This window comes from Passer montanus, unplaced genomic scaffold (assembly GCF_014805655.1).
Source record: "Passer montanus isolate IOZ18808 unplaced genomic scaffold, ASM1480565v1 scaffold23, whole genome shotgun sequence".
Lineage (NCBI taxonomy): Eukaryota > Metazoa > Chordata > Aves > Passeriformes > Passeridae > Passer > Passer montanus.
The window spans coordinates 11,396,861-11,419,627 of NW_024366926.1; the positions used below are offsets into that span (position 1 = coordinate 11,396,861).

Genomic DNA, 22,767 nt, shown 5'->3' on the forward strand with positions numbered 1-22,767 from the left:
GTGACATAGTTATATTCCGTATCAATACATTTTTATTTCTGACTTTGCTAACACAACATATCAGAACAGGTGGTCTAAGGTCATACAGGTGCCCTTATACAACCTTTATCATCACAAACCAAACAGGATCATATAACCTCAAAGTTACAAACTCCCATAATTCCACAGCAAACTCAGAGAAACTATCACTCCAGGCAAAGCAAGCTGTTTGTATTTACTTGCCATGAATTTTTAAGTCAGTCTAGAACCAAAAATAGGAGTTTTTATTTGCTTGGAGCAGCCAAGGACATAGAACAGGCCAGTGCACACGGAGGGCACGAGGCAGAGGAGGGAGTCAGCCTCCCTGACTCGGCACAGCCAGCTGCTGCTGCTGGCTGCGCATCGCCCGGCGCCCTGCTCACACTCCCAAGGTTATTTTCCACTGACTCAACTCCCGCCTTTCAAAAACTAGGGCCACCAGGCAAAAGCCAGTCTCCCGTTTTATCAGGACTTGCTCCCTTCCATATCACCCGTCTTAATTAAGTTCTTAGTTCAATTAAGAACAGACACGCAGCTCCCAACGAGGACAGGATCCTCCTGAGCCCCCGTTTCCCTCTGCATTAATAACAAGTTAATTCTTCTCTTCCCTGGGCTTTATTAATGACCTCTGCCATACAAAAACTGCTTGCAGTTAATATTCACACAATTTTTTCACATTTTGTAATTCATACTGGCACAGAGCAAGGTAACTCCAAAACCTTGTGCCTATCAAAGGATGGTGGCATTAAAGTAAATCCCTGTTTTCTTGCCGGCTAAGAAGAAAAAAAACTTGCTACCAGTTGGAAACAAACTCTAAAGATCAGAACTGTTCCCTGTCAGAACCCCAAGCAGTACTAAGTACAGCCACCACATATTAATCTGACAATGCTGTTAAGTCTTTCAATATTAGACACAGATTCAGCCCTGCTAAAATGCAGAAAACACTTTCATATTTTTAAACTAATTATTTGCTGTTTTTATATATATATATACACACACTGTGTATCTGCCTTCTCCATAACACAAAGGGTATGAAAATAAATTTTTTAAAAAGTCTTTAAGATCCTACAAAGCTTTCCAGTGCCTAAAATGGTGTCGTTTCTTATCCTGGACCTTTACTGCCTTTTCCCATTTAGCATCCAAGAGGGACACAGAGTTTAAGGCCATTTGAGTTTAAAGAGGAATGTAATCCACACTCCAAACCCGAGTGAGGAAATGCAGCCCCCAAGCCTTTGCTCCTGTGCCTGAGCCCCTCTGGAGCTGCAGGCGTATCCAGTGGAGCTCTGGGAACAGGCTCTACCCAGAGCTAGAGGTCAACCAGGAAAGTGCCACGCAAGGACTTCCCTGGTGCAAAAATCCATTACTCACCAGAGCTCTGGCAAGCACCCTGGGAAAGCAACCTTGCCTTTCAAATGAATGGGAGGAGTGGAAAACAGGGAGCTTGCCCTTCAGGAGAGGTTATTCAAATCACTGCAGAGAGTGGCAGGTGCAGCAGAGGGATCCTCACACCCAGGGTTCCCATTAGAAGCCTTGCTGGCATTACCCCACAGGCAGCAATCTGTTAAAAAAATACCCCCAAAACCACTTTCCTAAGCAGGAATGGGAAAGTTGATAATTATCACGTGGAAATGCAAACCAAGGTTTCACCAACCCTCTCAGCAGCTCCATATGGAACAAAAAACTCTACAGGAGTTAAGAAAAAACAGTACTAAGGATGAAGACTGTTTTTACTTATTCTGCCTACAGAACATGAAGTCAAATGAAATTGCTGATAATACAGTTAGGAAAATTGACAAGATGCTAAATTATAAACACAGACCTCTGTATTACAGATGCTGACATACACCCCACCCATAAATCCACATGATAATCTCATTTACCTGGAAAATTTTTTCTGTCATTGTTCTAGTATGACACCTTGCTCTGTGGATGGTAGGAGATAAGAATTCTAACTGCAGCTTTAAATCCTTTAATCTAATAACTGCAATTTCTTCTTCATTTCCCTCTTCAGATAAAACAGCTTTTCTTTCTTCGTGGGGTTTACCTCCTCCCTTTGCTTTTTTTTTACAGCTGTATGAATACATGTAAAGTATATATATACATACACAATACCTAGATATATTTTTTAATGTTATATTTATATAAAGAAGCCACCAGTCACCAGAATTTATTTGAAAAGTCTATGATCAGCTGGTTCCTGAGCCTGTGCAAGACCCACATCTGCCACCCAGACTCCCCTTGCTCAGGGTGAGCAGCAGAAATATTGGCTGCAGAATTCCCCCATGAACAGCTCAGGAAGGGGTCTGCTCTCAAAGCTGGAGACACCTCATCCCCCAAAGCAAGGTATTAGCCATAAACAAATTATCCACTTCACCTTTAAGCAGCTAGGACATGTGAAAAACAGTCTTGATTAATTTTTTTTTTTCAAGTCAATATTAATAATTAGGCTTGCTACTCATAAATGCCAAGTTTTGAGCACATCCCAACTTGCCAAATTAGAGGAACGTGGTACCCAAACTCAAGAATGTTCCAAATACCCCAGAAAAAAAAAAAAAAACATCCTTTGAAATAAATTCACATCTTCTGTTTTATTATAAATGGGAGAAATATGGGAAAAACACTGGCTCATTATTTGTCTTCTCTGGAGGCCATCCCCTAAAATTTGGAAGAGATGCTCAGTTAAACCACTGCAAGTTCCCAAAATGAATATATCTTGTTAGTTTGTATGTTCCAATATGAACATGATAAACTAGAATATTTAAAACCACAAAGCCTGTTTACAGTAGTAGCTTATCAAAGTGGTTTTTGTTTGTTTGTTTTTTTAAGAATAAAAATAACAGTCACTTCTCTTGCTTTTAGTTTCAGCTTTCATCACCTGACCTAACCAACATCTAAGGTCTGGAACTTCTATTTTCCATTCCCAATACAAATAACTGCTTGAACCCAACAAATAACCAGCCTGGACTGTAATCCATGAACCAAGCAAATTTGCTTTTTGACGGACAGCACAGGCTCACTGAAGGTTGGTGCTCCTTGGACTGCTCATGGGACACCAGCTCGATGCCTGGCATGTGCACCTGGAGGACCTGCCTTCCTCACAAGTTTAACTTGAGACACTTAACCAAGCTCCAGAATCAACCCTGTGTCCTTTCCCCTGTGTCTTGCACTAAACAGATGCCGAGTCACATTTCTTCCCAAATTTAAAATGCAGCAGTACAGCAGACCAGACATGGTTCACCAGCCCAGTCCTGCTGGAGCAGCTGAGACTGGACGCTACAGTTTTAGGACTGTGGGTACCTGGAGAGTTCACACAACGCTTTCTTGTAGATCAAAACATCAAATTCTAGGGGGGGAAGAAGCTTTATCTAAAATAATTTCAGAGTCAAAAGACACGATCATACAGTTCAGTACAGAACTTATGCAGTGCTGCATCATCTCCATCTTTAAAAGACTTTTTGCCTCCCCAGCTGACAGCCACATGCATTTTTGAACAGGTCTGGAATTGCTTCACATCACCAGAAATTTACTGTCCAAACAGGTCTGTAAGAACCATTCCCTGGACTTTAAAAATAATACTAAAATGATGGTGCTACACCATGCACAACAATCTACTGCTACAGTCTGCAAGGGCTTATAGAAGTGTCCTTGAATCTGAATGAAGGAGAAAAGCCAGGTTTAAGGAATAAAACATCTCTTGATTCTCCCACCTCTTTTTCAAGATACATATCAGTATCAGCTAATACACCTAGTAAACATACAGCTGTCAGCAAGGCTCAGGGAGGGGAAAAAAAAAACCAAGAAAACAAACAAAAAAGCCACCAAAATACTTTTCAGCGAAAATATTTCAAAGGCACCAATTTGCTGCATAGACTTTGATCTGTATAATAACAAGCTCAGATAAGAGATGTCCATGGACAAGTGAGGAAGTTCCTGTAATTATCTGTTGACAGCTGCAGCTGTAAGGACAACTTATTACTCCAAAATGAGAACACCCTCCTCTGCAGCATAAAATCAGTTTCCTCATGGACCGAGTACTTCCCAAGGCAGCTCCTTGGAGCAAGCCTCAGCTTCCTGCCCTGATTCAGGGACTTATCAGGCTGATTAATGCCTAGTACACATCAACCTGGTCACAAGGCATAAATGCCAGAGAAGAGGTTTCCCTGTTCTTGCTTATAAGGGTGTCCCTTTAAAAAGCCAGCTTCATTCAGATCCCTCTGGAGAAATGTAGTGAGGAAGAGGCAGGGGAGCTTGTGATTTTCCTAATGGCCAACGACAGTTATCTGGAAAATACTGCCAGGGAACACTATGTCCTCAATAGTTTAAGGCACTGATGACCTTAAGGACTTGATACCCAGTCTGTCTCTAGCTTTTCATCTTTTAAGGCTAATTCTGTTCACGCTGTCCTCTAAATAATTCAGCATATGGTTTTATGAGATACATACAAAATGCCAGACTCTGCACCCACCACCTATAAGCAAATAAAATTTCACAAGCATGTGGGATAAGTCACCTTAATCATCTCCTTGTATTTAACTAAACAGCGCAGCACACTTTGAGCAAGAAGCACCGTCCAAACCCAGTTTAACCAGTGAAAATGTCACACTGGCTCTCACAGAACACAACCAGAACCGCCCGTGCAGAGCTTTGCAAAGCCACCAACAGCCCTCCCAGCACGGCAGAGCAGGGTGACAGGGTGTGCTCGGCTTCATCCACCGGCAGCAGGGATCCGAAGGGGCAATGTGCCATCCGCAGGCACTTCAGCCACTGCCTGCCCAGGTGGGAGCCGCAAGGCACCGCAGGGAGCCGGGCAGAGCGGTGACCTCCAAAGGACGCGCTGCTCCCGCCGCTGGCTCCCCCTCCTTGGCACGCCGAGCACTGCGACTTCCCGAGGGACACTGCGCCAAGCGCAGTCCGACGCCGGGACACTGCCCGGGAGGGAGAGCAGCGACGAGGATCGGAGCCTTCCCGAGGCGTCTGGGCAAGCTGCGACCCAAAGACACGCTCGCAGTTTGTGTGCCACAACCGGGGGCTGCAGCGTAATTGCTACAGAGCTCAGCAGCAGCTAAAATCATGCTTGACACAAGCTAACTGCAGAAGCAGCAGGGACGATGTGCCCCAGGATTGAAATATTAATGCAGATGGGACAGCAAAGCTGGGTCAGACTTTAAATATTTATATATATATTTTATATATATAATATTAACACAGATGACAGGCAAAGCTGGATCAGGTTTGTTTCCCCTCACACTGTTACACAACATGAATATTCAGCACCCACTGGCTACATGCTACCTTTAAATCTGTGCTTTTCCAACTTTTCTTTCAAGAAGTTCAGAGGACAGGTGCAGAATCTGGGCAGCCACAAAACAGAGCTACCCCATCCCATGGAATGAAAGAATGGTCACCGTGTAACGCCTTAAGAGATCTTGACCTTAATCTCCTCATTAACCACTTGTTACTATCTGCCTCTTCATTTTAAGATGCTGCTTATGAAGAGAAAGCTAGAACTTTTATGTGTAGGCATTCCATTATGATTAAACAAACACTTGGTTATTTTTGGTGAGGGGGGAAAAAGGAAAAAACTGTTGACAACACAGGGGTGCCACTACTGAGGTGCCCCAAGGCAGTCTGAGCAGGTATTTCAGACTTGAAAGAACACCCCGGATTTTTTTTTCCCCTAATGCTTGTCTAGCAGACGAAGTTAAGCTACTTGCATGCAGTTTTGGTGAATTCAAGGCACCTGAAAGACTTGTAATAATAGCTTTAGTGGGCAAATTTTAGCTGCTGTGTCCTGCTGCGTGCTCCCCTTTTCTAATCATCGCCCACGGACAAGAAAATTACTTTAGAGAGCTGCTGAAGCATCATCAATTCCAGCCCAGCACAGAAACATGAACTAGCTCTGCTTCTGGCCCATCTTAATGCACCAAACTGGAAGCTGCAGAAAATAAATTAGCCAAGGCTGCTGCCTTGGAGATGCAGCAAGAGCAGAGAACAGCCGCAGCACATGCTGTCCGCGCTCGCAGTTCTCATCTGCCAGGACAGAGGGACACTTATGAATTTCATCCAATTGCTCAGCAGACACACACTGATGGCCCAATAATTTACCTGCAACACACACCACAGGGGTATGTGCAACAGTTTAGGCATGGACAAATGACAGGATAAAAGAGGAATGTGATCACTTGGTCCCTCTCTCCTGTTCAATGAAAACTCATGCTTTGAACACTAAGATTGAATTGCCTGATAAAATTGAAAAGGTAAAAAATGTCTCAGCTCACAGATAATTCTAGGTAGCTCCTTCCCCCCTCTGTAACAAATAATTGCCACCATTTACTTGACCTACAGGTCTGTTTCAAGGTCACTGTCACTCCTGTTACACAGAACATCAAAAGGCACAAAACAGCGTTAGCCTCATTGTCCAAACTGATTACACAAATACCTTTTTTCTCTTACAGAAAAAGGAAATACAGTCTGGAAAATGAAGGAAAAACCCAATCCAGTTAGCAAAGTTTTCCTGAAGGGAAAACAAGGATAAACTTCTAGACAGCACAAGGGTACCTTCAGTCTGCTTTCTCAGGATACCTGACCCTTCCTGAACACAAACACACTGATGCACGTGTGGAAAGAGCCAATTAGAAGCAGCACTGCTATGGTAATCTCTGATGACACCCTGGAGAACAGACAATAGCACTTTTCATACAAAAAGCAAAGGCTGAAACAGCCATTTTAAAAAGCAAATTGTTGAGCACTGCAGGTCTACCTAGCCCTTTTTATCATCTGGCCAAAAACATCCATTAAAAATCTCCTCCAATTCAAGAGCTATTCGTTTATGTACACATAAACAGAAGTGCAAAGGACATTGTTTTCTGTGAGATCATTCTGCCTGTCACTCACCACGGTATTGCTCAACAGAGGCATTCTTAGGTGTAACATATCAAAGATCACTGAACTAATCAAACTTAATAATTAATCTGTGCAGCCAGGATTTCTGCAGTCAGTCCAGTCACTATCACCATTTCAGTTTGAAGTTCTGCACGTGATGTTGTGCACGTGAACAGTAAAAATACATATCTGAGTGCAGCCTTAGTGCTTTCTTTGCCAACTCTTATCTCCATTTATCACTCGGTACAGTCTTCCCAGGCTCACATATGCCTAGAGTTAGAGTCATTACCAAACCTAAGGGAGGCACAAAAACAAATACCATAAAAACACCCATACCATGAAGTTACCCAGCATAACCTACCAGCAGGCTTCTTTAAGCATGAACAGTATTCATCCATTCTCCCTCATACTCATTTTAAACCACATCTGGTTAAAAGCTACTGATGTGATTTCCAAGGCAGAGTGCACTGTTTCTCACCTCTAGAGCAGCATTAAGCACTTCACTCGAAAGCAAAACACTTCCTGCATCCAAAAATGATTAATTTTGTTGCATTTGTGACCAACAGTTCCCCTCACCACCACATGAAGTGACTTTCATGGAATATTTCACCAAGCAACAACAGCAAAGGTCCCACCTGAAAAAAATCACTGCTTAAAAACAGCCACTCATCACATGAAGTCAAGCAGAAAGCACAGGAATTACTGTAAAACTCAGCAAACCTTACTTCTGGCAGAGGGCTGGCCGGCTTTGTAAGGATCCCTCCCACATAAACAACGTTGGGTAGCGTAGGTCTCGGAAACTCCAGCGCTACATCAGTGCAAAGCATCCACAGGCTGGATCCATGGACCAAGTCATACATGGACCGCTCTGGAAGAACCTTGTGTTTCTGCATTATCCTTTCGTATTTTGGCAGAACCAAAAAGCTGACTCCAAATCTTGAAATAAGATAAACAACAGTATTTTTAATCCTCTCGAATAGGTTCATGTGATCCGTCAGCAGCGAGTTAAATTCTGGAACGTAGGACAGGGGAGCTGGAGCACCCACTTCTGCTGGATACCAGAGGCCAGTGGAAAACACGGCGTACTTAACCCCTAAAAGATGGGCTATAACAAATCCACACATCTCGTTGGGATCTACCAGGAGCAGGTCAAACTTCTCCTGTTTGAGGGCACGCATGAGGTTTCGGTTGCCAACGATCATGTCGCAGTTCTTGGAGTAGTGGTCCAGGATATCGAACAGTTCGAGGGCAGTCAGCCTCCCCGAGAAGATGCTCCTCATCTTGGACTGGAGGAAGTCATCCGAGGTGCTGCTGTTAAAGATCCCTGGGTAGCGCTGAAGTCTGTAGTGATTAGATGGAGGAATCTCTCTGCCCTCAGAGAGCAGAAACACTGTCTGGTGACCTTGGTCATGCAAGGCTGAGGCCAGAGTCTTGAAAATATAAAGATGGCTTTCAAACATAATTGGCGGCACAACAATGATTTTGGCAGCCCTCGCTATCCCAACAGCACTCCACAGGAGAATGAAGGCTGGAGCGTACGGCTTCATAGCTGCAAAGAGAAATAAGAGCATTACATCACAGACTACATTTTGCAGTTTAAGCACACCACCCTTTCATTTGCATGGTTATGAGCACTTCCACTGTGAGTCCTTCTCCGATAGTTACCCATAGGCTTCGAGTTGTCCTCCTCCAAGCTGCTACTTGTCTCTGATTTTAGCATAACATTTTCTGGGTTTTTGTTTTCACATAAGCTAACAGGACAGAGAAGATTGAGGACTTTTTTTCCTCCTAAAAGGACATGCAAATTTTTTTGCAGTACTAAAGTTTTTCTTTAGTATCAATGACGATCAGATACGTAGGAAAGCAAAAAATCAGGCAGCAAGACACTTCCATTGACTCCAACCAACTTTGAGCCTCCAAAAATGACATTCTGCTTACAAGAACAAGAGTAATAACAGGAATTAGTACTGCACACGTGAACACTGCAACTTCCACTGAAGCACTTGAACAGGTACTTGATTCTCAACCTAGTTAAATCAGCACTTAAACACCCATTTAAACACCAGTTGAAAAACCCCAGTGCCATCCTGGAAGCACTGTTCCTGACAGCAGCACACTGCTGGGGAAAGGGAAGATACTTTTTTACACGTGGTTGGGTGATCTAAAATGCTGTATGCAGCAGAGGAAAGCAAAGTGCCTTGGAAGCACAACAAGGACATGTCAGAAACTCCTCAGTCACCATCACCCTCCTAGAACAGAGGATTGAGTACAAGACAAACCAAACAAAATCTGCTCTTTCCTCAAGCCAAAACAATCCAGGTGGAAGCCTCAGTCTGTTGCAGTGTCCTTCATAAATAAAAAACAACAGATAAACACTGCTATTCAGTCCTTATCTCCCTATGGTATAGCCATATAATCCTCCTACAACCCTCCTCCCTCCTGAGACTGCTCAGGACTTTTTCTTAGTTAACGTTACATGGGTTACTGGCTAGCAAGTAGAGCATCTCATATTTTATATCGCTATTTATAAATTACTATATTCCTATACACTTTTTATGTAAAAAGTTTAAAGGGTTTTTTTGAGTTCTATTACTCTGTAGTAGGTTTTCCGAAGGATGTCCTTTTCAGGTAGTTGTAGGCAGCAGTCAGGTCTCCCCTGAGCTTCTTTTTCTGCCAGCTCCCTCAGTTACTTCTCACAGGACTTATTTTCCAGATCCTTCACCAGCTTCCCTGCTCCTGGCAGGATGTGCTCCAGCACTTCCATATTGTTCATTAGGTGAGAGACCCAGAACTGGACACAGCACTTGAGGTGTGGTCTCAAAAGGCCAAGTACAGAGGGAAAACCACTGCCCTGGCCCATGCTCAGTTATCCTGAATGGGACCCTGCTGGAGGTTAATGCTCCTTAGCTAAGAGAGGTGCTAGGAAAAGTAAGTAAACATGGCTCACCAATGAAACATCCAAGAAAAATGATGACTCAAACTCAGAAAAATCCCATTATTGATTCCATCTCCCCATGCTAGAAGCATTCCCACGGTATTGAGTTACTGCTCCTGTCAACGAGCGATATTGCAAAACCATGAATGGAGATGCAGGACTGGGAAACTCAGTTATGTTTCTATCAGCAGCAGAAATCAAAGGTTACAGGAGCCTGAGGGCTCCTGGGGATCCCACACGTTGCCACAGGCTGGCCCTACTTACAACTCCTGATCCAAGGCCTAGAGCACAGCACAGAAGAGACAATCCTTAGCCCTAAGGCATATTTTCCATGGCTGGGGTGACACACATGCCACCAAAAGCCATGGTAACTACAGCTATCCTTCCCTAGGATGCTGACAGTGTTTTCCCATTGCATCCCGTCCCCACACTTACCTGGAAGCCAAGTTTTAAACAGGAATCACATTGTACATTCTACTCCTTGTGAAGGTATTATAAATACGAACATGAAAGCCTGGCAATATACCTAAAAGCATTTACCAAACATTATTTTTTATCCTCTTGCAGTGTATCAGCGTCAAGAGATGACACAACACACTTTGCTGGCAGTCTGTACCTTGTGGTATCTTCAGAACTGGTAAAACAATAATCACTTCTCAAAAACCTATTATGCAACTCCCCTTTTCAACATAAGCACCTTCCACAAGAGCTGGAAAATATACGTACAGGACCTGCCAAGCCATAGCGATATGAAACACATGATGCTATTAGAGCAATGCCAATTAAGTGACATTTTTACTGGGAAAAATTGCATTGACCTTCTATTGAACTTCTGGCAGGAACCTGCAGCCTCATCATTTCATGCCCTGGCCAGACAGAAGCGGGGAGCTTAGGTTTGAATTCCGCAGGAACAAGGGCAATAGGTTACAGCATTCTGTAAGCCAATTAACCATGAGCCCAATTCCCATTTGGCAGACTGGGACTGGGGAATAGGTGGGTGCCCGGTGCCACCAGCAGGACATCAGCACACAACCACCCAAGCTCAGCTCCAGCCCCTCTCCCAGACAGTCCCCCAGTCCAACTGCCCTCAGCAGTGAGCTCCCCCAGCACAGCAGCCATTTCCCCCAGGACACTTGCCTGTTCCAGTGGGAATTTCTGATTCAGCTCATCTCCCAAAGCAGCAGGCAGTGCCCAGGCACAGAAGTCTTTACAAGTGTCAGGACACCAAGGTAGTGCTCAGCTGGAAGCCAGCTAGTAACAACTACAGCTCAGGGATTCTTCCTACTAACTCCCAGCCACAATCCAGCTGTCAACTCCCAGAACAAATCAGTGGCCAAAATAAATAAAAAGGATCAACGTCCAATGCAACTGCCTTCTGTTTCTGCACACCAGGAGTATGAAAAAGAATTGTCATGTGTCCAGACAGAAAAGAGGAAAGAAAAGCCTAGAAACACAGAATGATGCACTTCACTAAGATGGTTAACAATATAAAACCATTTTGTACCTCTGTCTTAAGTCCTTCTTCTTAGGATTTGCCTCCATTAAACACGACTGTTTCGGTGTCTCAGCTGGCATGCAACATCCTTGCAGGATGGTGGTAAAAAGGAAAATCCAAATTTGCTAAAAAACCCCAAAACATAACACAACCTCCAACCAAACACCATAAAATGATCACTGAATTGAAGCCATTCCTTTCAGCCAAAAAGCCCCAAAAACAAAGATATAGAGAAGAGCCAGATGCAGAGTGGCATTATAGTAGTGAAACCAACTACGCATTGTAAAGGGTTCTCTTACTGGAGCACAGCAAGAGAAAGTTAATGTTTAACTTCTTGGTATGCCTTTAACTTTAGGAGTAGCTGTTGGAGTAGGTTTAATGACCTCCATGTGGGGGTTTTCAAATGAAAGAGGAAGTGTGAGTTTCAAAGGGTTACACAAAATCAAGCACGCTCCTGGACAGTCAGACTGTTTGAGCAGTTTTCAGCGGACCAAAACATTTCTAAATCATGATTTATTTGTTTTAAGGAAGTATTTTTCCATTCACACAGAAGGACCAAGCAGGACTTACAACAAGTGTGACTACACAAAAAATAAATGTGACTACATAGAAAATCATAATTTACAGAAGAAAAAAAAAAGAGGGAGGATCTTCCCCCCCTTCTTCACAAAGCTGTGATACTTGAAGGTTGGGCAATGTGGAAATTAACTGAATGACTTGGAAATAAGTGTAGCGCTGGCTAACTTGTAGAATACTAATTTAAACATTAAGACTTAATGTCATTTATATAAACATCAATCTTAAATTATTTTAGATAAATTCCAAGTAATAATTGGTGTAACAGTCAATTACAGTCCTAGAACACGTACCAAAGATTACATTTAGATTTGTTGCCAATCCTTAATAACCTGCTAATCACTGCTAATAGAACTTTTTGGCATGTTTGAGGCTTTTTTCCTGCTTTACACTCCTGGCTGCCTACCTGCTATTTCTGAAACTCAGAAATAGCTCTTTTCAAGCCAGCAATACCATTATCCACATTTTCCTCCATCACAGAGAGATCCAGAAGCAGAAGAGCCTCTCACTCACCTCCATCCAGCACAGCCTGAATGCAAACTACTCCCACGTTTATCACTACTCAAAAGATTAAGCAGTTCTTAGGCACTTACACGGAAGGATACAGTCCTTTTTATTCACTAACCAAGAGCACTCCTGATTTCAAAAGCAGCAAAGGAAGTTTGACAGAGCTTGCGTTCAGAGATGCAATTGGCTCTTTTAAGTTCCTCCCTTCTGTACAGCCTTTCTTTAGATCTGCTAAGGTTTGCTGAGTTTACCTGGGCAGTTTGAGCAGGACCTCTGCCGGGAAAGGTGCCCTTCATCCCAAACAGAAGTGCTCCTCTGACAGCAAAGGAGCCATCTCCGAGCTGCTGATCTCTCACCTTACCCAAAGGGCTCAAATTACTCATTACCATTTCACAGAGACAGCATAGGTTAAAGGAACAGGCTGCCACCTCTGCAAGCCCAAATCTGGGAGCTAATTAGCAATGAAATGACTATACCCAAATGGAAAGCTAATGTGTGCATCCCAGGAATATTATTATTTTTTAAAACGGGGAAATGTGATATTTTCATGTAATTCAGCAAGACATGCAAACTACCAATTGCCAGAGTTGTGGTGCACACACACTGACTTATTTTTTCACCTTGCTTCAGTATTGTCCCCCTCCCTTTACTGCACCTCATTAGACAAAACTACTTATTTTAGAAGGAAGAACACAAACTCTGCTCTTGGAGCTGTAAACTCTCTGAAACTTCACATTAGTGTCTGAGCCAAAAGGCAAAGCCACCATTTTTAAATTTTTTTTTTTTTTCCAAAAGAAAGATGTATTTAATCAGCACCTAAACTTGCATTAAAAGCTGCAGATCTGATGCAGTTTTCACATAGGTAAAGGGACCCTGACCAGTTTTCAGTTACATACAGCAACCACCCATGCCAGGCTCCAGAGCCAGCTTCTTTTCTCCCACTAAGGCATATTTGACCTCAGCTATCCCACCTGAGGTCAAAACACTGGTACTATGAGCAGGGCAGTGCCACCTCAGGAGCCAATCCCACCCTACCATGCCCAACTGCAGTTTGCACCAGAGATAAACATAAACAGGGTGTTTATTCCTCTCAAGATCAGATGTAGGAAGAGACACGTGGTTGAAAGCATAGCAAGAGAAATGCTGAGGGAAGCTGCAGAAGAACAGGTCATGGAGAGCACCACAAACTACCTCTGGGAAAAACCCAAAAAGCCAACATAAGCAGCTGCTGACTATGCTTTAATACTGCTCTCAATAGAAAGGAAGCATTAAAACAGGGAAAGAAATGACCACTGATCAAAGATTATTACCTTGACATTACCCAAATCAGTGCCACTCCAGCCCTGCCCACTCCAAACCCCATTGACATGAATGCACTTTGTGTGCAGCTCTGTTTGCTTTAGCTGCTATTAAAAACTGTTTTACAAGGAAAACGTGATACCCATCCTCCAGAGGCTTGTGAACACCTCAGTTATACAAACACAGAGCCAAGCCCTACAACCTAGATTGCCCGACCAAAGGCCCTGCAAGCAAAGCCTTTTATCAAGCCCCAGATAGCCAGGAGTGACTAACAGAAGTAGTGACTAACTTGCAGCTAGGTGTAATGCTGAAAGACAAAATACTTCAAGACAAAGAGAAGGTTTCACTAATGCGGAGTACAGGATGATTCTATGCTAAAAATGCATGTACTCAACCCAAATCTTAGCTGTGCCAGCCAAATACATGCAGTTTATTATAAAGACAAAATGCAAATACACACACACACAAACTTGCATGAAATACATTGATTCCAAACCAAAGGAGTGACCAAAGAAAAACTCTTCCCTTTTACACATCCCTCAACATGTCTAATTTTTCACATTCCCCATGAACATTTTAAGATTTAACAGCACTCCACGTCAGCATTTTTTTGCCGAGCACCCAGAAATGCTACCTGTGTGAGGAAATGCACTGACCAAATCATGTCTGACAGCAAATCTCAGAAAATAATTTTATCATGGAGACAGGAAGATTTTAATTAGTGGCATAACAGATGACAGTAAGAAAGACCATGATCTTCGGGCAAAAACTTGCCTCCTCACCATTCCTTTAAGCTGGGAAATGTAAAACATGTTCTTAGCCCATAATACTGTTTGCTGTACTGTACATATTCCACAGACAATCCAAAACACCCTAATCCTTTAGGACATTACAACATTACAGTCAGTATTACACAAGCTAACTTGAGGCAGCAAACTGCAGTTTAAGATTAGGAAGCACTAGGTGCTAAGTGACCTGCATGCTGAAAAGCAGCAAAAAAGCACCAGAAATGCAGAAACTTGCAGTGTCTCGCAGCAACAAATCAGGAAACCATCTGGGAAGAGACTCTGGTACCAGGCATTGTACAGCCTTTGGGTTTATGCCTTTAAATTTTCTCTATCACGCATCTTGTTACTAATTGCTGAGGCACAGTGTGTGCTGTGATTGCTAGTCTGTGTTGCAATGTTTTAGATGAGTGGTGTGATTTGGCTTCCAACCACAGCCTCCTTTTTTTATCTAAAGGAATAAATTAAGAAATTAGTAAGACACGTGTATCAACAAGAGCAGGCTTTAGCATTTGCTTTGTACAGTCTCCCAAACAACATCTCCTATCCAATGACTGAAGCGCTTCAATGAGGACAAGAACATCTCATCCACAGTCAAAAGAGGAAGATTTACAGGCATTACAATCCTCTGTCAGACTTACTGTGTCAGCTATGCAAACAGCAAAGGAGCTATTAAGAGGTAGTCAAAAGGATATGCAATTTATGAAACTACTTTTAGTAACCCCTTACTGTATGTGCAACAGGTTTTATCAAACATAGAAGGGTTTTACCTAAGCTTTTGTACTCAACCATAGTAGAAAGGATTTTAGAATTCCTCACTTCACAGGTAGCATGGCAGAAAAGGCACTTCAAAATAAAGGTTCTACAGTTTATACACAAAATATTTTCACAAAGCATGCCTTGAGAAGTTACATGGGAATACAACTCTTATGAAAGGCATTCTGTCCTATTAAAATAACTTCAAGCAAGTGGCCAAAGTCTAACAGTCCTGGTAATACTTCACCACTGGCTTTTGGATAGATGTGCTCTGTGATTCTTCATGGTTACAGAAAACTGTCCCAAACTTCTGAAAAGACTGATCATATCTAAAAAGATTAAATACTTACAAATATTACCTTTTTATAAAGATAGTGTTCTAAATATACTCTGGATTTCCAAATCTACTAATACCAATAATATGATATTTTTATCAAGTCTCTTATAAATGTGCATGCTTTGGGGTCATAATGCTGCAGTAGTGACTGTATCAGCCGAAATCTGATTTCCCTGAGAGTAAACGATTCAAGTCTAATTAAATATTTTCATAAAGTGAACTCCGTTCCCACAGGACCAAGGACCTTCCACTGCACGTGACCTACGTTCCTTAACACCCCACGCACTAAAACTGTGAAACAGTAAAAATTATCAACTTTACTAAAGGTCGGTATTGTACTAGCATCCATATCCCAAGTTCAGCCCAACTAACTGCATGGAATTGACTTCCATCAAGATTTTAAAACCTGTGAAACATTAACCTCTGTAGACCTACCAGGCAGGATAATCAAAACAAATCAAAAGACATTCTTGGGTCATTTTAATAACCCAAATAAAAGCAAATAGAGCAAGAACAGCCCTTCCTTTTTGTCCTGTTTTGCACCGGGCATCTCAAACGGGGCATTTCAAGATGTCTACAATCTGTAACACTTTACATAGTGAGGATTAGCAAAGCCAAGCACTCGCACACTGCTCCAAAACCTGCGAGTGTTGCACCGAGGACAGCCTGGCTCGGCGTGCCCGCAGCTCGGGTTTCTCCGCATTGGCGCTCTCCGTTTCGCAGCTCTGCTCCTTGCTGCCCGTGGTTATCCACCCCGGCACCTTGGAAAGACAACTGCTGCCTGCACACAGCCAAGAGCCATCTGTTTGCAAGTGAGACACGCACGCTCCTGGTGGAGAGCTTTGTCTGCTTCATCCAGCACAACAGGAGAATCTTTCCAGACAAATTACACCTCTTCCTTCACAGCGGAACTCGCACAAGACATGGTGTTTTGGCAACAACGTTAAAGTCCCTTGACCAAGTCCCTCATCTCCTGGAGAGCTTCCCTCCAAGTACCCAGACCAGAAACCCTAAATTTCTCCACCAGCTGCAGCCATTTTGCACCAGAAAGAATCAGAAATATTGCCGTGACATCAGGGCTGGGGGTATCAACAGAGAGAAGCCAACAGTTTATTCCACATTTCCAGGGGACACCAGCATTGGTGAGGATGTTTTTTACCAGCCCTGCTCCTGCTGTGTGACCACCATGCCCTGAAGAGCCCAGGAACAGAATAGCTCACCACAGGACTAAGTGCTGAAAATAAAAGGAAACTTGCTACCTGCGGAGAGGACGAGGCATAAGTGCCACAGGAGCTGATGGAGACAAAGATGCCTCCACTGAAGGGTCAAAGCTGCCCATGGTGCCTTTGGTCTCACACTGGCATCAAAAGACAGGCTGAAACAGCAAGCTGAATGAAGTGCTAAAAAGATGGAAAAATGAAAAAAAAAGAAAAAACCTCACTGATTTTGAATACTTGAATTAATGCCTGGATCTCCTTTGCTATAATGACCCTCTGAAGAAGGGGCTGGAAGAAATTGCAGTGCACTTTGCTGTGAGTCTAATTCACTGGTACCTGTAGTTATGTGCTACCATCACCCAAGCAACCCATGTTGCCTCAGGGCCTGAGACAACATCAGTTTTAAACTGAAACCCATTTTACTGGGATTTTCACTTAACTTCAATAATTATTGGGGGGATGCTTTGGTTTTCACTCCAGCTGGCTTCAGCTTGGTACAAGCTCTCCCTGGTCACGCCATCACATGACACCCAGAAGCACTCAATGAATTTCTTTGTTCCGTTTCTGACTTCATCCTATAGCAAATAAGCACATTTTAACGAGCCGCACAAACACAATCACAAAGGAAACTATCACAGGTTTGTTTCAGCAGTGGGAAATACAACCTGGAATAAAGTGAAAACACTGCATTTCACCATGTTTTGCTCTTATTCAGCTCTATTAAAATAATTGCAGCAACACCATACATGCAAAAAACACTTAGCTTCATCAGTCTGTTAATTAATAGCTTCTGTTTTGAAATTCACAGGTTGGTTTTCTTCAAATTCAGTTGTTGTCTGTTGTTTTCAGATTTGTATTTTCAGTGCCTGCTTTGAACTATCTCCTAGTATAATCTGGACCTAGATTAAGGATAAAAGCATAGTTTAACAGTTTTTCTGTAGTTTAATCCTGAGATCCTGATTTTAAGAGCAAGACCACATCACTTACCAGAGCTACAGGTGACAGAAATCAACTTGGGAATATTTTAGAAGGTGCAAAATACACTCAAGTAAGGGTTGGGGCTTTTTTTTTTTTTTTTTTTTGGTAGCTGTATAAAAATTTTTAAACACACATAAGCTTCCTGCAAATTTCTAGCACCAGTAGTTGAGTAAGACTAGAGTATAACTCAAAATCTAAAGACAGGGTTTGCAGATTTTCAAAGATGGTCTAAGACTTAAGTACAATCTGTTAATTCACAAACCTCAGGGAAGAGAGAAAATAAATCCAAAGGTTACAAGGGGTCAAGACAAAGATGGTTCCCATCTCCAAGACTACAATTCCCAGAATGATCTGTGCATAAAACCAAAACAAATGAACAATAACCCATCCAGGCACACCCCGAGTGGTTCTACACATGCACATGTCTGTTCCTACCCCCCAAAATGGCACTTGCCAGGTATTCCCCCACCTCTGGAAAGCAACTAAAACTTTAACATGAACACTACATAGTAATAAATACCTGATAGGGGGTTTAAAACAGAAATAACTTTATAGCCTATATCTGTAGTTATTTCACTAGTAAGCAGTTTAAGGCAAGACTGATTGTCTAATAAAAGTATAGCCTGAGATAAAATGATTCGGAATACTCCAATCCTCACATGTATTTCCATGAAAATAAAGCTAATTGATAAGCAAAATAACTGCCAAAGCATCACAAAGCACAATCATTAATAACTTATTAGGAGTGGCTAAAGAAATATGACAGCTTCACTCCTATATTTTACACACTCAGATCTGTTGTTCAAGATTTTCAACTTGAAAAAAAAAACAACTCAGATAACCATCAACCGTCCTTGGGCAAGTTTCCACACAAGTCCTCACAAGACTGACACCAACAGCTCCCATTTCCTTTTAGCCTCACAAGTCATGGACGCCCCAAGCACTAGACTGGCCTATCCAGACATGTCACTGAAACACTACAAGTGGAATTTTCCACTCTGTGCTGCTGGGAAGCAAAATATGTGTGGACAAAGCTTCACACGAGCATTTTAAGCTTGATTAAAGTGATAAAGTTATGTTCCCAGGGACCAAACTCCACACACATCACCACACACCCCTCAAAGATCAGTTTTGGGAAATAATGTTCTTCTGAGGACCAGCAATGCTTCATCAGGGGTGTAGTTCTCCAGCAAAACTTTGCTGCCATTTACAGTGCATTGATGTACAGGTTTGAACTGAGCTATGGTGACTTTGGACCACACCAAACCCAGCAACCAAGAACACTCCTGAGAAGGGTCCTGCTGCAAGGTCCACCTCAGCACACCATGCTGTTAGAAAGAAGTACCTCTGAGCAGATTTTTGCATTATGAACAATTGGCACAAGTGGCCTCCCAAGGAAACCTAGAAAACATAAAAGCCAGTTCCTAGCAAACAGCAGCTACGCTCTCTAACAAACATCTCGTTTTAAAAAGCACTAGCACTTATAAATCTGGAGCAGCCACGACAGGAAGCACTAGCACAGCTGTGGGGTAGCAGGCTCTGCTGCCACCTCACCTCACAGGCAAGCTGTGCTTCTGGTGTTGAGAGCAGCACACCAGGCACAACTCCTGCTCCTCACCCCCACTTCATTCAGGGAGAGATGCTCCTTTCATCTCACATGCAGTGTCAGCCAGAAAACCTCACTCCGCAGGGTCAACCAGACCTCACTTGGCCTCAAATTTGAGTATTTCCCAGCTGAAGCATTAAACTGAGAAGACAACAATGATGTCCTGAAAATAAAGCTAAGAGGAAGTAATTAAGTAACTCACAAGTACTGGCCATGTGTTTTCTTGAGGCCTTCTTGTTTCTCTTTTTGTTTGCTTTGTGCTAGCTTTTTTGTGCCTTTTTTTTTTTTAAAGCTAGTACTTAATTTTTGTTCAAAGTTCTTTCAATACTTCTAAAAATGTGTATTCTATTAAGTGGTATTCCTGGCATTAAAGAACCTTATTCATTTGACTTCAGTAAAATAAGTTTCAAATCAGACGGGGGCTGCAGAAAAAACCCAAAACAAATCAAATACAAAATACGTAACTGCATTTTAATCGAAAATCCTGTATGTCTAAATTTAATGTTGGAAGTTTTGGTTACACTTATGCGCTCCATCTTCAGGTATAACAAATAACTTTTTCCAGACTGGTGGTGAAAATAATTTCTCTAATGGAATATAGTCTTAATTTAAGAAACTTGGAAGGTCCTCCAACTACAACATTCACACTGTCACCTCCCTCTAAGTACGCTGAGATACAGCCTTAATATTTGAAATTTTTTTTAAAGCATGCTGTTTCTGCAGGGCATCAAGGCTCACTTCCAGCTCAGCTCAGAATCAGAAGCTGACTCAAGACTTCCCATTAACTCTCCCTTTAGTTACTGAGTAAGAAGGGAAAATAGTCTTAAGTTGCTTATTTTTTGTGAAGATGAACCATCCATTCATAGGAGGAAAGAACAGCACAGAGCAAAAAAGAAAGCTATGCTTGTTTCCCTATACAAATAATATTATGGGCATGACAAACCAGTTTATAGGCACAGTTTGGGCTACAAACCATTTAAATGCTTTCTTCTTACATGGGATATCAGGACTTCACACCCTGAGCATTTTAACAGCCATACATCCAAGTGTCATAAAAGATGAAAAATAATTTATCAAATGTTCAAGAAACCTTATGTCACAAGTCTTGGAAATTGCCTCCCAGCAAAGCTGTCCTGGAGGAAGGACAGAGAATTCTATTAAATGCTTCCAGTGTATTTTACTTCCCGGAAAACAGGGAAAAGTGGCCTCTACAATACCTATTCACAAACACTTAAACCTGTATCAGAAATTCAGTTTTCAGCCCAAAGATACTTTCTAAAACAACAATAAGAAGTCAATCCATGCTGAAATTTTTCTGAGGACTAGAAATACCAACAAAGGAGGTGAATGATGTCAAATGCTTCTCATGTGTCAACATTTCTCAAACACACTTCTGTTCTCTTCACAAATATGACTTTGTAATCATCAAACAGAAATAAAAATATTTGTTGAAAGTCTAGAGCTGGAGGAAAAAAGTTATTTCATTTGCTAATCATCCCGCAAATTTGATCTCACCACAAACAACCCAATAGGCTTTAATACTGCAGTGGGATTTCTGTTGTGAGTGAAAGACAAGAGACTTGACCCATAAGGAATAAACCGAGGTAAATTCTTGTACTGTTCTGAAGGGAGCAACCTGGCTAAAACAGCAATGTGGACAAAAAGCATTTGAAAGGGCCCAAAGTGGAAAAAAGCAGGATAGCTACACAGGGGCAACAAACTCTAGGCAGTTTAAGTCAAAACTAACTATCTCAAGCTAAAGAGCATCAATTAGAATATAACCAAGTCAGGACAGACATTGTTACACTCTTAATTATCAGAGAACACTTCTCAAGCAGTAGGAAGAGGACTCCAGCAGACCATGTCCTCTGTGCAAGCCTCAACAGGTGCAGGGAAGGCCCCTCACTCACACAGCCATGCCAGCCACGCACCCAGCTGCAATGGCCACAATTCCATCCACCCAAACCAGCCCACTGCTCCATCAGCACTTACTCAGCAAGCCACCTCCCCTCCAATTCACTCGCACCAGCAAGGAGAGGACTCGGAGCTCAGGTGGCATCACCCTACAGGAGAAGGATGCAGGATCATTTCAGATGTCCTCTCCTCCAGTCCTGGTTAATCCCATGGGTTTCTCCACCCCAATCCTGCTTTAGAGCAACCCAAATGTTTAGAAGCACCCTAAGCAAACAAAATGTCCTGTTTACAAAACACTGGCATGATTCTCACCTCTGAGTCTCAATATTTAACAGACACATCACAAGACAAATATTTTCTTTTCTCGGGTTCTATAAAGAGCTTCTGTTAACAGGAAACAAGCAAAAAAAAAAAGGAAAAATAAATCACAAGGATTTTGTGCTAAATACTCATTTCCCTGTACTTCAACTGAAATATTTTCACAACAGCATGAAATCTGCCTCGGAGCACAAGACTCCAGCACAAACTGGTTGGTCTTTTGGAAAAGAAAAGCCACTGCAGTATCCAGTGTTCGGCCTGAATCGATGACTGAAACACAGGAACTAAAACAAGGAAATGTGAAGCAAAGGTTAATTGCACACTAGGTAGTGTCAGTGCTTTAATACTGGCTCAGCTAAAAATCTAAGTGACCTTGTGTGATAATTGCTTGGAAAAGCAGGCAGCTTCAGACGAGAAACACCAACCGAGAAAATGTTGGCAATAAAAGTCTGGAAATAAGTAGCATCACGTGAATTATTCGCAAAACTAAGTCATTTGGTCGTAACACAAAAAAGGAATAAAAAATACTCATTTCAAGGTGTTTGCTTTTGGGGGAGGAGACCTTCAAGGATGCCTACTACTGGAGTTGCTCCCTGCTGTCCATCCCCCGGGAACTCTGAGGAGCACGCAAAACGGGCTGCGCAATTCCCAAAAATTCCCTGCTGTTCCACGGCCAGGGCTCAAACGAGTATGTTATTTAGAGAATGAGAAACAAGATGCCACTCGATATCCGCTTAAACACCGCAACTTCGGCGATGTGTCGCCCGAAAAGTTCACGCTTCACCGTTTTCCTCCTTTTTGAGCCCAGCCGGGAGGCGCAGCAGCAATTACGCAACGCTCTTCCTCCAGAGGCGGCTGGAGGGAAGATCCAGGGAGGGCACTGCATCCCTGGGAGCCATCCCGGGTCTCCGATGTCCCTCACACCGCGTCCCCAAGCGGGCAGCCAGGAGGCAACCCAGCAAGGGGGGGGTCTGCGCCCACACGCCGCGGCGCTACCCCCGCCGACACCACCGCGGGGCGGCTGTCGGCGACAGCCCCTCACGGCGACACCGAGCAGTAAATGGGGACCCGCCAGGATTCGGTGCCCGGAAAGCGGCGGCTCCCCGCGTCCGCCCGCCGCCGCCCGCCACCGCCGGGCTCCCGC

The 22,767-nt window shown here is 42.9% G+C and overlaps 1 protein-coding gene across 6 annotated transcripts in view; it reads right to left on the minus strand.

Annotated features, from left to right (window-relative positions):
• UGT8 (UDP glycosyltransferase 8) overlaps window positions 1-22,767 on the minus strand; it is a 38,160-nt gene that overhangs the window by 12,941 nt on the left and 2,452 nt on the right. For 3 of the 6 annotated variants that reach the window (XM_039710675.1, XM_039710676.1, XM_039710677.1), the window contains exon 2: window positions 7,626-8,449. In XM_039710675.1, the coding sequence (XP_039566609.1) occupies window positions 7,626-8,447 (822 nt within the window). In that variant the 5' untranslated portion in view covers window positions 8,448-8,449. Of the gene's footprint in view, window positions 1-7,625; window positions 8,450-9,847; window positions 9,867-11,339; window positions 11,506-21,383; window positions 21,452-22,767 lie in introns of those variants that run through there. The other 3 variants (XM_039710674.1, XM_039710678.1, XM_039710679.1) reach the window with 3 other exon arrangements.